Below are 14,954 nucleotides of genomic sequence, written 5' to 3'. Positions count from 1 at the left end.
GCAGAGGGAGAGCGAGAATCTTAAGTAGGCTTCATGCTCAGCGTGGAGCCTGACTCGCGCTCCATCCCATGACCCTCGGGATCGGGACCTGAGTCAAAATCAAGAGTCAGACGCTCAACTGACTGCGCCACCCAGGCACCTCTGGGAGCAGATTTTCTTCTGAAATTAACGTAGCTCAATTTAGCAGACGGCGTAATTCTAAAGCCCAAGTCTTTCAGGAGGCCTAGCTACCTCCTCCCCATTCGTGAGGCCTCCCCGGCCACAGTCGTTTGCACAAAGCAGCTCGGATGAAAGCTTCCAACGGCACTGGCGGGAACACCCTAACTTCCCACTTGAGCCTACAAGGCCCACCTCTCCAGCCTTACCTGCCCCCACTGTCTCCCCATAGCATGCCACAGCCACACCCGCGCCTCTTCGGCTTCTCCAACATGCCAAGGGCATTCCCAGTTGGGGACATTTACGCTTTCTGTTCTCTCAACACTGAAAACTCGTTCCCCGTCTTTTCATTATCCAAGTTTCTGCTCAAATTATCACCTCTTATAGAGAGGCCTTCCCTGAAGGCTTTATCCAAAACATTCTCTGACCACCTTCGCCACAACACTCTTTCTTCTTTCCCAACTTTTATTTAAATTCTAGTTAGCTGAGGGGCGCCTGGGTGGCGCAGTCGGTTAAGCGTCCGACTTCAGCTCAGGTCACGATCTCGCGGTCCGTGAGTTCGAGCCCCGCGTCGGGCTCTGAGCTGATGGCTCAGAGCCTGGAGCCTGTTTCCGATTCTGTGTCTCCCTCTCTCTCTGCCCCTCCCCCGTTCATGCTCTGTCTCTCTCTGTCCCAAAAATAAATTAAAAACGTTGAAAAAAAAATTTAAATAAAAAAAAAGAGATAAATTCTAGTTAGCTGACATACAGCATAACATTGGTTTCAGGAGTAAAACTCAGTGATCAGTCACTTACATATAACACCAGCGCTCATCCCAACAAGTGCCCTCCTTAGTGCCCATCACCCATCTAGCCCATCCCCCCACCACCTCCCTCCAGCAACCCCCAATTTGTTCTCTATCGTAAGAGTCTCTGTGGTTTGTTCCCCTCTCTCTTTTTTCCCCCTCCCATATGTTCATGTAATTTTGTTTCTTAAATTCACAATGCTCTCTTCTAGTCCATTCATCGAAGCTGTCTTCCTGTTTGCTCACTTCTCCTTTCCCCCAACAGGGAAACTTATCACCATGTATCCCAACACTCAGAACAGGGCTACCGGCACGTAGTTACTTCTCAACAAATGCGCAGAATGACCAAAACGAGAAAGATCATGCTGTGTGACGAAGAGTCGGAAGATGAGGAATTAGCTGGCCTGAATTCTGAAAAGAAAGGCAGACTCTAATCACAGACTCCAGATCTTTCGGGGGCAGGCACAGCGAAGAAGAAACAGCTCTTCGTTTATTCAGATTTCTAAGGGCAAGAGTGGAACTAACAGCTGCATGCTACAAAATCGCAAGTTTCAACACCAGTATCTAGCAAGTAATCTTAAAATGGAAATGAGCTTCTGCTAGAAGTTTCTTCCCACTGGCAGTGCCTGGACAGAGGCTTGCTCATCGCTTATAAGAAATTTAAAAAAAAACAAGCCGCAGATCATAGATGTGTGAGCTTGGACAACTCACCCTTGCCATCGCTGGATCTGCTGCATACCTTAAACATGAGAAGACGACTGTAAAAGAATCACTATTTCCCCAGCTCCTTCAAACTCTGAGGTCCTAAGACCCGATGAAATCAAGTTAAGGTCGGCAAGGTTCAGAAACACTGTCCTCTACACCACAGAAGTCTGCAGGTGCAAAGTCTGTGTGGGTTTTCTTGCTCACTTGCTGTATCTCTAGAACTTGCCATACAATAGGAATCCAACAAACAGCTGATGCGTGGACATTAAAATGGGGGAGAAATGCCCGCAACCCATCTGTCCACGCTTTCCTCCTCGGTGCGGCAGAAGCGGGGAACATCCCCAGAAGCCCCAAAGGACGCGCGTCGCCTGTTCTAGAGAACTCTGCAAAAGTTCCAGCGAAGCTCATCGCCCCTGATCACCCGCCGCCCAGCTTCTGGCGCGGGGACAGCAGTGTCCTCGACGACCGGCACCGACCAGCTCCCGCGGGCACGGCCACTTGCCCCCCGGGCCTCCCCGAGCCAGAGGCCGGCCAGGGCCAGGCTAACACGGAGGCCAGGGCCGAGGAGAGGGGCGGCTGCCTCGAGAGGCGGGGGACCCCGAAGTGCCTCACCTCAGGCAGGGACTTGCCGCAGCTGAGACTGTAAATCTTCACCTCGTTGAGGCTGGACACCTGCATGGCCGGACAGAGCAGCGGCGACCCACCTTCCTCCGCGAGCCCCTCTCCCCGCGCCACACGCGAGCACCCGAACCGCAGCGTGTCCCCGGCGCGACTGGGCGGCGTGCGGCGCTGGCGACGGCTGATGACGCACTCGCGGCGCCGGAACTGCGCCAGTTCCCGGAGGAGGGGGCGTGGCCGAATGGAATGGAGCGGCTGGGGGCGGGGCTCTGGCCAGGCCACCCCGAGTGCGGGAGGGCGGGGAGCCGCGCAGTCTCCCCTGCGCAGTGCGTGCGTTGACACTCTCCTGGGGTCGCTATCCTGGCCGAAGTGTCGCCGCCCGAGTGGGGCAGGCGGTGCAGGCCGGCGACCGGTGGCCTGGGGAGCTGGGTCAAGGGAACCCATCCAGCCCCTGGGCGAATCCAGAGTATTCAGGGTGGTTTCTTCTCTCCTCCACCGTGTTTCTTTCAGCAACGTTACATTACAAATAAGTGCTCTTTAAAGTTGACGTATAAAAATGTTACTTGCGGGGGTGCCTGGGTGGCTCAGTCAGTTAATCGTCCAAGTCATGATTTTGTCTCAGGTCATGCATGATCCCGGCTCTGAGAGCCTGCTTAGGAGAATTTCCCTTTCTCTCTCCCCCTCTCTCTCAACCTTTTTTTTTTTTTTTTTTTTAATGTTACTTTCGTCTAGATTTGTTCGACACTCATCCACAAAGGAGCGAAAGAAAAGAAAAAGCAAACTAAGGAAAAAGAAAACGATAAAGAAGTAGTCGGGGCGCCTGGGTGGCTCAGTGAGTTAAGCGTCGATTTCTCAGGTCATGATCTCATGGCTCGTGAATTCGAGCCCCACATCAGGCTCTGTGCTGACAGCTCGGAGCCTGGAGCCTGCTTCGGATTCCATGTCTCCCTCTCTCTCCTACCCCTCCCCTGCTCACACTCTGGCTCCAAAAGTGAATAAACATTTTTTAAAAATGTGTTTTTGCTTTTGTTTTTAAAGGAGTCGACATCAAGGGTGAAGTGCTTTGGAACCTGATGTCTTTTGAGACACGTGTGTGACAGCAACGACAGACAGACACAGCCCCTGACTACATATCATTTTCAGAAAGTTCACAGGCTGTTGATTGTCCAACTGCATAGAGAACTGCCTTTACTGCTGCCTAGCTGTGAGAAGTGCAGAATTTTCCGCTCAGAGGAAAACCTAAGGAGAAAATGTCGGTTAACAGCAGTCAAACGTGTCCGTTTAAAATTGTAACATAGTATTCACGTCCCTTACCTGTAGCTGAGGTGGGTCATTTGGGGCACAGGCTTTTATTAGTTCATGGCAAGGCGAGGGCTTCTGTGGGGCTTTAGCAATTTTGTTTTTGTTGTAACTGTCCTCAAAGTTCCCCTCCAGATTCTATCTTCTGCTTGAGAGTTTCTTTGAGGAAATATGCAGGAAACCTCCTTGGGGAGGCAGTATGCCACGGTAGAGAGGTCATGGGTTCATAAGAATCGTAAAATAGGTCTGTTAAGCAAGTCATAAAAAAAGAAAGCACAGTGGGGCGCCTGGGTGGCGCAGTCGGTTAAGCGTCCGACTTCAGCCAGGTCACGATCTCGCGGTCCGTGAGTTCGAGCCCCGCGTCAGGCTCTGGGCTGATGGCTCAGAGCCTGGAGCCTGTTTCCGATTCTGTGTCTCCCTCTCTCTCTGCCCCTCCCCCGTTCATGCTCTGTCTCTCTCTCTCCCAAAAATAAATAAACGTTGAAAAAAAAAATTAAAAAAAAAATCTTATAAAAAAAAAAAAAAAGAAAGCACTTATTTTCCAAAATATGCAGGATGATTTCCAAGAAATCTTGAATACTTTTGTGCAAAAATGATTACTTCTATTATTTCGAGAATGTATTGTAAAAGCCCACTGATTGTAAAACACAATAGTATCTCACTTAGTGCTATGTGTTAGAAGATATATAGATCTACTGTACTAATTTTTGATAATTAAGGGCCCAAGGCCATTTCACCAGACAATCTGATTTCCCACTGACTCCTAAATGTGCCTTCTCTTTCATTAGTACTGGTTTCATTATTCTAGTTTTGAATCTTTGCTTCCGCTAATCTGGATTCTGCAATGCCTTCCATTTCTCCTTATATCCAGATTCTACCAGCTCCTCAAAACTCACCTTTTGAACACCTTGCTCAGTCTCCTATGTGTTCACTGTACTGCATAAATAACTTTGTGGCCATTATATCTTTTTGCTAGATTAAAAAAATTTTTTTTTCATTTTAGAGAGACAGAGTCAAAGAGCTGGGGAAAGGGTAGAGGGAGAGAGAGAGAGAGAGAGAGAGAGAGAGAGAGAATCCCAAGCAGGATCTGCACTCAGTGCAGAGTCCGATGCAGGGCTTGAACCCACGGACTGTGAGGTCATGACCTGAGCTGAAATCAAGAGCTGGACGAGCAACTGGCTGAGCCCCCCAGGGGCCCCCAAAGTGTAATAGTATGTGAAACGCCTGTATATATCACCCAGCTTCAACAACGCACACACGACCCATCATGTTTCATTTACACCCTCACCACTCCCTCATCCTTGGGTGATTTTGAATAATTTTGAAGCAGTTCTGTGGCAATTATCTCTGCGGGCTGTAAAGTACTTGTCTGACCACCCCCTCCATCTTGACCTGGTGGCAACCCTGAGCCTTAATTCATCTCTGGGTTCTCTGGGCCCAAACCAATGCCTAGTAGGTGGCACACTTTCAATAAGTATTCCTTAATAAAAATGAATCGATTAATTTATCACTGCTCATCCTGACCCAAAGTCCTAATTCTTTGATCCTTACATCTTGGCCTTTGGTAATATTAAAAACAGCAGATCTCTATTCCAGATGATTATGGTTTCAAACACATCCATTTAAACATCTTGTGTCTCGGAGAGCCTGGGTGGCTCAGTCAGTTGAGCGTCCAGCTTCGGCTCAGGTCACGATCTCACGGTCCGTGGGTTCGAGCCCCGCGTCGGGCTCCGTGCTGACAGCTCAGAGCCTGGAGCCCGTTTCGGATTCTGTGTCTCCCTCTCTCTGCCCCTCCCCCGTTCGTGCTGTGCCTCTCCCGGTCTCAAAAATAAATAAACGTTGAAAAAAAAAAATTAGAAAAAAAAAAGGAGCCAAATTTCGGCTCCAAATAACTTACGTGTCCTGTTATTCGGTGCCATTGCAGAAACTTTCGAGTAACGTTCAAGATCCCTCTCTCAATCTTTGCCTCCACGCCCAATCGATCCCCAAATCCTTTCCATTCTACTTGTCAGATGTCAGACCCACTCTTCTCTACTCCCACTGTTGTTGTAAGAGTTCAAACCTTCATCCTCTCTCACCTGGCCCATCGTAATCCTTTTTTCCTGGTCTCTGTCTCCCGCGGGAGACAAAATCATCTCTAACAGGAGAATCGGATCACACCACACTCCGACTCAGAACTCTTCAGTTCTTCCCAAACCTAGAAGAACACATCTGCACACCTTTGCTGGCCTCTCTGGCCTTCCTATCGCCATACGTCATACTGCCCCTCCCCAGCCCCTCTCCCACCCAGCCCCTCACCCACCGCACTCCCCAAGCTGAATTACTTACAGCTTGAAAAGTACAAGACCCCCCCCCCTTACCTCTTTATGCCTCCACATCTACTCTTCTGACTTCTTTCAACTCCCTCCCTCTACAAACCTCAGTAACTCCCATTCATTCTTCTCCATCCCCAGGAGGTCTTCAAATATCTAAGTTTCTCATCGAACATTGTATATAATCTCACTGCAGTGTTTCTTAAGCCGGGGCTTACAGTTGTATTCTCAAAGAAATAGAGGGGTTTGTATTTCAATGACGGTCTTTTTAACAGCCCAACATGAGCGTATCTGATTATCTGCTTGGCCATCTCCTGAGAGTACTACCATTCAGTGTCAATGCCAAGTTTGCATTTAAGTTTACAGTTCACTGGTGCCACGTGTCACTCCTTTTATTGCCTTGCCTCAGTGATTAGAAGGGGAGGTGGCTGGTATGAAGTAACATGATAGGGACAAGTTTGAGCCAAGCAGAAGTCCGACGATGTCATGGCCTGCCGTGGGAAAGAAGGTGTTATGGTCGTTCAAACAGAGTACGTATATGGAAAAAATCGAATCAACTCCATCAGGTAGCGGCCCGGAATGCAAAAGAATTCATGCAGCTCATTTAGCAAAGTGGCAGATGGCTTTCATCAAAATGGTATCAACCACCATATTAAATTAATTTGAATTACACTGGTGTGAACCTTTAACGTTTTGCCTGAAAATAATGCGGAAGTTTGTTTTGCTGTGCAGTGACGCGAGAACTAAAACCACGATAAACTTTAGCCGGGTTTACTTGTACGTGTTCAAGCAAGACATTAAGAAGAATTAAGTCTTTTTTTTTTTTTAATTTTTTTTTTCCAACGTTTATTTATTTTTGGGACAGAGAGAGACAGAGCACGAACGGGGGAGGGGCAGAGAGAGAGGGAGACACAGAATCGGAAACAGGCTCCAGGCTCTGAGCCGTCAGCCCAGAGCCTGACGCGGGGCTCGAACTCCCGGACCGCGAGATCATGAGCTGGCTGAAGTCGGACGCTTAACCGACTGAGCCACCCAGGCGCCCCAAGAACTAAGTCTTAAATGCAACTCGGTGTCCTGCTTTGGCTCCTGGAACAGGAAGAGGGCGTTAATGGAAGAATTAGCAAAATCTGAATAAAATCTATAGTTTAGTAAATAGTATCGTACCAGGTGTTAACTTCTCAGTTGTTTTTTTTTTAAGTTTATTCATTTTTGAGAGAGAGAGACAGAGTATGAGCAGGGGAGAGGTAGAGAGAGAGGGAGACACAGAATCTGAAGCTCCAGGCTCTGAGCTGTCAGCACAGAGCCCAACGCGGGGCTCGAACTCACAAACTGTGAGATCATGACCTGAGCCGAAGTCGGACGCTCAACCGACTGCGCCACCCAGGCTCCCCTTAACTTCTTCGTTTTGATGAATGCTCAGAGCCTGGAGCCTGCTTCGGATTCTATGTCTCCCTCTCTCTCTCTCTGCCCCTCCCCTGCTCTCACTCTCTCTCCCTCTCTCTCAAAAATAAACATTAAGAAAAAAAATTTTTTTAATTTTTTCCAATATTACAAATGAAGAAGACGAGACTTAGGTTTGCAAAAGAGAAATTTACCCAAAGGTGTTAACAATTGTTCATCTCTGGAATGGGTATGTGAGTTGTTGAAAATACTGTTTTCTCAACTTTTCTGGATGTAGTATGTGGTATAAGAACAGGTGGGGGGGGGGAATGGGAGAGATAGATAAATAATTCAAGATGAGAATTTTTTGTGAAGATGTCAACTCTCATCACAATAATCTATAGATTCAATGAAAGCCTAATCAAAATCCCAGCGGAGTCTTCGGGTTTGGGGTTTTGTTTTTCTCGTGTTCGTTTCTGGGTTTTTTTAGTGGAAATTGACAACCCGATTGCAAAATGTGTAAAATGTGTAGAAGTGCAAAGTGTTTTCTTCAAAAGACTTTGGGGAAAGGGGTGCCTGGGTGGCTCAGTCGGTTGAGCGTCTGACCCTCGATTTTGACTCAGGTCATGATCTCACAGCTCATGGGACCAAGCCCCGTGTCAGGCTCCACGATGACGGTGCAGAGCCCGCTTGTGATTCTTTCTCTCTCCCTCCTTCTCCCCCCACTCATGCTCCCTTGCTCTCCAAATAAATAAATAAACATTTTACTTTAAAATTTTTTTTTTCAACGTTTATTTATTTTGGGGACAGAGAGAGACAGAGCACGAACGGGGGAGGGGCAGAGAGAGAGGGAGACACAGAATCGGAAACAGGCTCCAGGCTCTGAGCCATCAGCCCAGAGCCCGATGTGGGGCTCGAACTCACGGACCGCGAGATCGTGACCTGGCTGAAGTCGGACGCTTAACCGACTGCGCCACCCAGGCGCCCCGAAACATTAGGATTTTAAAAGGAAACACAGGAGGATATCTTGTGACCTGGGGGATAGGCAGAGCTCTCTTAGGCCACAAAAAAATCTGTAATCATAAAAGAGAAGTTGATAAGTTAGGCATCATCAAAACCGGAAAGTTCTGGTCGTCAAAAGACATAGTTGAAATGAATAAGCAAAAGACAAGTTCGGAGGAAATGTTCACAACACATTTACCAAAGAGGATGGGTATCTAGTATATTTATGGAGCTCCTAAAATTCAATAATGAAAAAAAATCTAATAAAAATGTATTAGTATGATAATGACCGATAAGCACATGAAAGTGTCCTCTATATATCTATTCCTCAGGGAAATGCAGGTTAAAACCACAATGAGCTGTCCTCGTACACATATCCAAGAGGCTAAAACTAAAAATCCTGACAATACTCACTGACAAGTATCAGTGAGAATGTGGAACCACCGGAAGTTTCACACGTTGCCGGGGGGCAGGGCGGGGGAGGTGGGAATTAGTGCAATCACTTTGGGAACACCATCTAGAATTATCTACATAAGTTGAACCCGTGTAAACCCGAGGACCCAGCAATTTCACTCCTAGACACATACTCGATGCAACGTGTGCCATGTGGGGACCAAAAGACACTTACAAGAATGTTCACATCAGCATTCGTCATAATAACCCCAAATCTGAAACGAGGTCACCGGCACGCGATGTCTACGACTGACAATGAATACAGTCAATTGAGACGAACCGTCGCTACGCCCAAGAACACAGAATCTCACAAGCATGTAGGATGGTTCAAGGAACATGTGAGGATAAGGAAAGGGGGGGGGGGGGGCAACTGATGGGGGAGATGGTCTGTCACTGTGGGCAGGTGGTGGCACTGGCCTCCGAGAGGAGGGACCTGTCACATCCTCGGAGACAAGAAAAAACAGCCGGGGGTGGGAGCAAGGGGTGTGCAGGGTGAAACATCCACAGGCTGGGAGAATTAGAAGGGATATAAGAGGCAAGGTCATGTACACAACGAAGGCTGCAAAGCCCAAGGGAGGGATTCCTGGAGAGCGGAGATCCTAGCCTGGCTGAATCTCCTTGACAATTATGTATCGATTTACTGTCTCCCCCCCCCCCCCCCCCCCCAAGCGGGTAAGGTCCCTGAGAGCAGGGACCCGCCCTGTCTTGTTGACGACTCGGTCCCCAGCACCTGTCCTGGCCCGTGGTAGGTGCTCGGTGCATAGCTGTGGAATAAATGAAGGGGCCAGCGAGCCGAGGAAAACGTCAGGTGCCAAAGGCAGCGCGGGTCAGATTTGTGTGGCCCCTTCCAGCGCCACCTAGCGGCCAGGTGGAGATGGTGAAGAAGTTAGAGAGGAGCAAGGCAAGGGTTTGCTGAGCACCCGGGGAGGGGAGGGGGTGATCCATGGCAAGAGCAGAGCAGGAGAGAACGAGGGTGCAGACGTGACGGAAGTTCAGACAGTGAGGCCTGGCAGGAAAAGAAGCAAAACAAGAAGGTGACAGCACAGGAGAAGGCGGAGGTGTGCGCGTGAGCACATGTGTGTGCATGTGAGCGTGCCCGCGTGCGCGTGCCGTGCGACACGCAGTGGGAGCCGGGCAGGGGAGCGGGGAGGACCGTAGGCTGTGCTGTGTGGGCCAGTGGTATCTAAGATTTCAGAGGTGGGGCAGTTTCAGGTGATGACAAGGGGCGGGGTGTGGCCGCAGGAGTGGGAGCTGAAAGACACAAAGGGAAGAGCCTTGGGGTGGGGGAGCTCCAGGAGCCTAGACGCAGGGAGTGGACGTTGTCCCTGGGGACACTCAAGCCACCCTGTCTTGGGCTGGAGAGAAATACTGCACCAAAGTCAGATGCCCGAGTTTTCTCGGAGGCAGGGGCAGGGGCCAGATGATGACGTTTCCCTCGCTCATCACTCATCACATTTCATGCATTCATTCATTCATTCATTCGGGAAATACTGCTGGTTAGCCTCACCCTGCAGTGAAGCAGGCAGACAAGGGTCTTTGCCTGGTGGATCTCGTCATCCCTGAGCACCTATCATAGGACACATGTCTGCTTTCTCTCGTCCCTTCCTAGGAGGGGCGGGGGGGGGGGGTGGTCAGCCGGATGTCAGGGTAGAGGGGCTTCTCCGCGGTCACAGTCTTGGAAGCATCTGGTGTGGCAGCAGCGGTTCCCCCACGAATGTTTTCAGGGGAGGGCCCCGGGGGGAGAACGAGGATGGTTGACATGCGGCTTGTCTACTTGCCTTGGAAGATGGCTCCCAGGATCCCTGAGGCTTCAGGACCAGAGGGAGGATGCAGAGCATTCTGGAAAGAACAGAGAGAGGAGAGCAGGGTGGGAGAAAGCAGGGATGACCAGGAAGTTTGCAGGGTGCGACGGGGCTGGTCAAAGAAATGAGGGTCCCCAAGGGCCTCTCCAAGCCCACGGACACGGGGCTCAGGCTCCTACCCAGCCTGGACCACAAGGGCTTTGCCTAGAGATTTCACCCCTAGTTTTACTAACGCCTTGCAAGCCCCACTTTGTAAGTTGGGGTGTGAATGTGAACCGTTTTACTTTGCGCAGGGCTTCGGCAGGCTTCCATAAAGCAGAGACTTGTGGAAATTTCCTGCTGCTCCTCCATGCCCGTGGAGAGTCATTGTTCCTTTAGAACATGCTCATTCAAAATTCCCCAGGATCGGGGCACCTGGGTGGCTCAGTCAGTTAAGCGTCCGACTTCGGCTCAGGGCATCATCTCGTGCTTCGTGGGTTCGAGCCCTGCGTCAGGCTCTGTGCTGACCGCTCAGAGCCTGGAGCCTGCTTCGGATTCTGTGTCTCCCTCTCTCTCCGCCCTGCTCCCGCCCTGCCTCTCAAAAATAAATCAACGTTAAAAAAAATTTTTTTTAATTTAAAAAGATCAAACGAAAAATTCCCTAGGGTGGTGCTGCTCAGTTTCCAAAGGAACACACCTTAAAAACCGTGACGTGTTTTAAAAAGGCGGCACGTTAGTTCATTCTATTTTATCAAATGTTGGCTGTGCGATGTTGAGATCAAGAGAGAGGTCAAGCATCCCGAGACTGGCATCCCTGACCCCGGAAGTTGAGCGCAGCGTGCATCTCAGAACGATAGTTCCGGCAATGTGTATCAGCTGTGTACGAATCGAGGCTGTGGGATTCGCGGCAAGTGAACAATATATGTGTATCAAATAATTAACTATCTGATGGATAGACTTATGAAATGTAATGTTTTTCAAGAGAAACTACGAGAATCCACTTTTACTAAACAAACATTTACTGGCAACCCACTCTGTGCCAGGCACCGTGCTGGGTGTTGTTGACCCACAGAAGAGTGAGGAGTGACTCACGGCCTCCAGGGGCTCACAGCGCCGCCTTGGGGACACGTGAGTAACCAAGGGCCACAGCCTCATGCGCTGCAAACCGTCACAGACGGATGAGAAACACCAGGCAGTACGGAAACCCAAACAGGGACCTGGAAGGGTGTCACGGGCAGGTCATGCTTGAGCAGGCTTGTTTGTTTTTAGGCTACCTTTTTTAGCATGTGGTATTTGCAGCTGCTTTATTATTTTTTTAATAGCATTATTGAAATATAATTCACATACCATACAATTCACCAGTTAAACTGTACAATTCACTGCGGGTTTTTTTTTTTTTTCTTTCGGTATATTCATAGAGTTGTGCAATCATCACCACAATTGGTTTACCTTTTCATCACCCCAAAAGGAAACTCCATATCCATTGTCCCTTTCCATTTTTCCCCAACCCGTCTCACCCCGCCCCTCGCCTCCCCCCTCCCCCAGCTCTAGGCAGCTTCTAACCTCCTTTCTGCCCAATGGACTGGCCTATGCTAGATATATCATATAAAGGGAATCATTTAATGCACTTTGTGTGTGTGTGTGTGACTGGCTTCCTTCACTTAGCGTCATGTCTCCAAGGTCACCCACATTGAAGCCTGTGTCAACACCATATTCCTTTTCACTGCTGAATAGTACTCCACGGCATGGATATACTACATGTTGCTTTTCTCTTCATCAGCTGAGGGGCATCTGGGTTCTTTCCACTTTGGGGCTATTGTGAATAATACTGTTATTAACACGTATGGCCAAGTGTTTGTGTGGTCACGTGTTTTCACTTCTTTGATATGTACATAGGGGTGGAATTGCTGAGTCATCCGGTAACTGTTCAATGTTTAAGGAGTTGCCAAACTGTTTTCCAAACTGACTGCACCTTTTTGTATTCCCGCCAGCAGTGTATGAGGGTTCCAACTCATCTACATACTCACCAACACTGGTTTTCTTCCTTCCTCCTTTCTTTCCTTCTTTCTTCCTTTTTTCTTTCTTTCTTTCTTTCTTTCTTTCCTTCTTTCTTTCCTTCTTTCTTTTTTCTTTCTTTCTTTTCTTTCCTTCTTTCTTTCTTTCCTTCTTTCTTCCTTTTTTCTTTCTTTCCTTCTTTCTTTCTTTCTTTTTTCTCTCTTTCTTTCCTTCTTTCTTTCTTTCTTTCTTTTCCTTCTTTCTTTCCTTCTTTCTTCCTTTTTTCTTTCTTTCCTTCTTTCTTTCTTTTTTCTTTCTTTCCTTCTTCTTTTTTCTTTCTTTCCTTCTTTCTTCTTTCTTTCTTTCTTTCTTTCTTTCTTTCTTTCACTCTTTCTTTCTTTTTTATAATAGCCATAGGTATGAAGTGGTACCTCATAGTGATTTTTTTTTTTTTTTTTGTATTTCTTTAGTGACTAGTGATACTGAATACCTTTTAATATGCTCATTGGCCTTCTGTATATCTCCTTCGGAGAATGTCTACTCAGATCCATTGCCCACGGTTGTCTTTTTATCATTGAGTTCAGAAGAGCCCTTTATAAATTCTAGACACAAGTTCCCTATCGAGTATGTTTTGCAAATATTTTCTGTTGTTCTGTGGGTTGTCTTTCCATTTTCTAGTGACATCCTTTGAAGCACAGAGGTTATTTTTATTTTTACTTCTCCAATTTATTTTTCTTCTGTTATTTGTGATTTTGGTGTCATATCTAAGAAACTTTTTCTTAACCCAAGATCACAAAGATTTACTGCTATGTTTTCTTCTGAAGATTTTATGGCTTCGGCATATTCATTTAGGTCTATGATCCATTTCGAGTTCATTTCTGTAGCTGGTAATGGGGGCTTGTGGAGGCTGTCTTTTGATGCTTTTCCCTTTCTCAGAGAATTAGCAAAGTTCTCTGCTGAGGGGGGAGACGGGGGAAGGGAAGTTGAACACAGGCGGAGAGGAGAGTTTGAATAGGTGTCTGGAAGAATGGGAGACAAAATGGATCAAGGGAGTATAGTAAATGACAGACTAGGTGTCATAAGCGGTGAAGAAGCAACCAGGAAGAGAAGGGTTAGTTTAAGTAGCTTGTCGGTACAGGTTTCTTGGCTCCCAGCTCTCTGTCCCTGATGATAAGAATATCTTCCCTTCCTCCTGATACAGGGAGGGCACCTTTCACAAGGGAGTTTTCTCACCTGTTTTTAGGAAGAAGAAGGGTCATAGTGTCTTTCCTGCACCTGCTGTTTCTGAAGTCCCGTTAATTCAAAACGGTCAATAAGCCAAGTGGCATACCTTGGGGTGACATGTTCTGGGTTTCCTTCAAGATCAATCAGTGTGGTCCTGTGTTTTTCTCCAGCCACCTACTGCTGTAGGATACAGGCACAGGGCTGGTGGAGAGGTAGATTTTCCCAGGGTTGGATTTGGGGCCATCAAATAAAGCACAGCAAGGACGTGTCAAGAGCACGGAGAGGGTGAGCACCGGGGTAGATACAATATGGACTGTAAAGTTTAAGGAGGGAAGTGAGGGCATGACCGGGGGTGGGGGGTGATAGGCAATGGCGGGACCGATGGATTTTGGTCCCGGTGGGGTGGACAGGTAGGGTACTAGGAAAATAGGGTAGTAGTGTTGGGGGGGGGGGCAATAATCCACCTGGTAACTGAGGTAGCCATCTGTGTTCTTAACTGCCTTTATCCAAAGGAAAAAAAATAAAACTGCTCATATTTCTATGACAAGCAGCAACAGAAAGGTATCTTGATATTTACATTCCAAAGAGGTGGCTCCTAAAGCCTTAAGAAAAGCCTCTCCGGGTGGTAATGTTGGCCAGAGGCTTCTGTAGCTTTAAACAGGATTTATACACGTGTCAAAAGGATAGAGGTAGGGTTCACACACACACTCTTCTCCAGCAAATGCTCTGATAGAAGGAAAGGGAGGGAGGCCGGGAAAGATTGCTTTCTCTTTGGGCAATAGGAAAACTTCAGACCCTTTATCGTTGGCTTTTACAGTGGTCAGAGAGTGGGACACAGGGTGTTGAGACCAGTGAGGGGTCCCAGTCAGTGGTAATGACAAAGGCTAAAGACCTCAGGAGTAAAAGGCGGGAGTAAAAGGCTCCTCGTGGAGTAAAAGTTGATGGCATGGACCATCAACTGAAGGAGAAGAGTTCAAAGAAACAGGAGACCAGGGTGTGGCCAGAATCATTTCAGTATCTGGTGGCCTCACGAGGCGTTAAGGCAGGAGTAGACATGGAGAGAATAGGGGAGGAACTGAACGCTTCAGGAAGTAAGAGGATGTGCCTTGGGGGTCTGTAGATCACCACGGTAAGCGGAAGCGGGAGGTACGTCTAAGCTGCACTGTCCAATATGGCGGACACCCTCCATGTGTCACTGTTTAACTTAAAATTAACCCAAATTAAATAAAATGTAAAATTCCAGTC

The 14,954-nt window shown here is 48.0% G+C and overlaps 1 protein-coding gene across 1 annotated transcript in view; it reads right to left on the bottom strand.

Moving 5' to 3' along the window:
- NOL10 (nucleolar protein 10) overlaps positions 1-2,448 on the bottom strand; it is a 90,357-nt gene extending 87,909 nt beyond the window's left edge. Inside the window, exon 1 of the mRNA XM_043604542.1 lies at positions 2,258-2,448. Within this exon, the coding sequence (XP_043460477.1) occupies positions 2,258-2,323 (66 nt within the window). The 5' untranslated portion in view covers positions 2,324-2,448. The remainder of the gene's footprint in view (positions 1-2,257) is intronic.
- Between the last annotated feature and the right edge of the window lie 12,506 nt (positions 2,449-14,954).

The sequence above is a fragment of the Prionailurus bengalensis genome, chromosome A3, assembly GCF_016509475.1.
Source record: "Prionailurus bengalensis isolate Pbe53 chromosome A3, Fcat_Pben_1.1_paternal_pri, whole genome shotgun sequence".
Lineage (NCBI taxonomy): Eukaryota > Metazoa > Chordata > Mammalia > Carnivora > Felidae > Prionailurus > Prionailurus bengalensis.
This window is presented reverse-complemented; position numbering and strand designations above follow the sequence as displayed.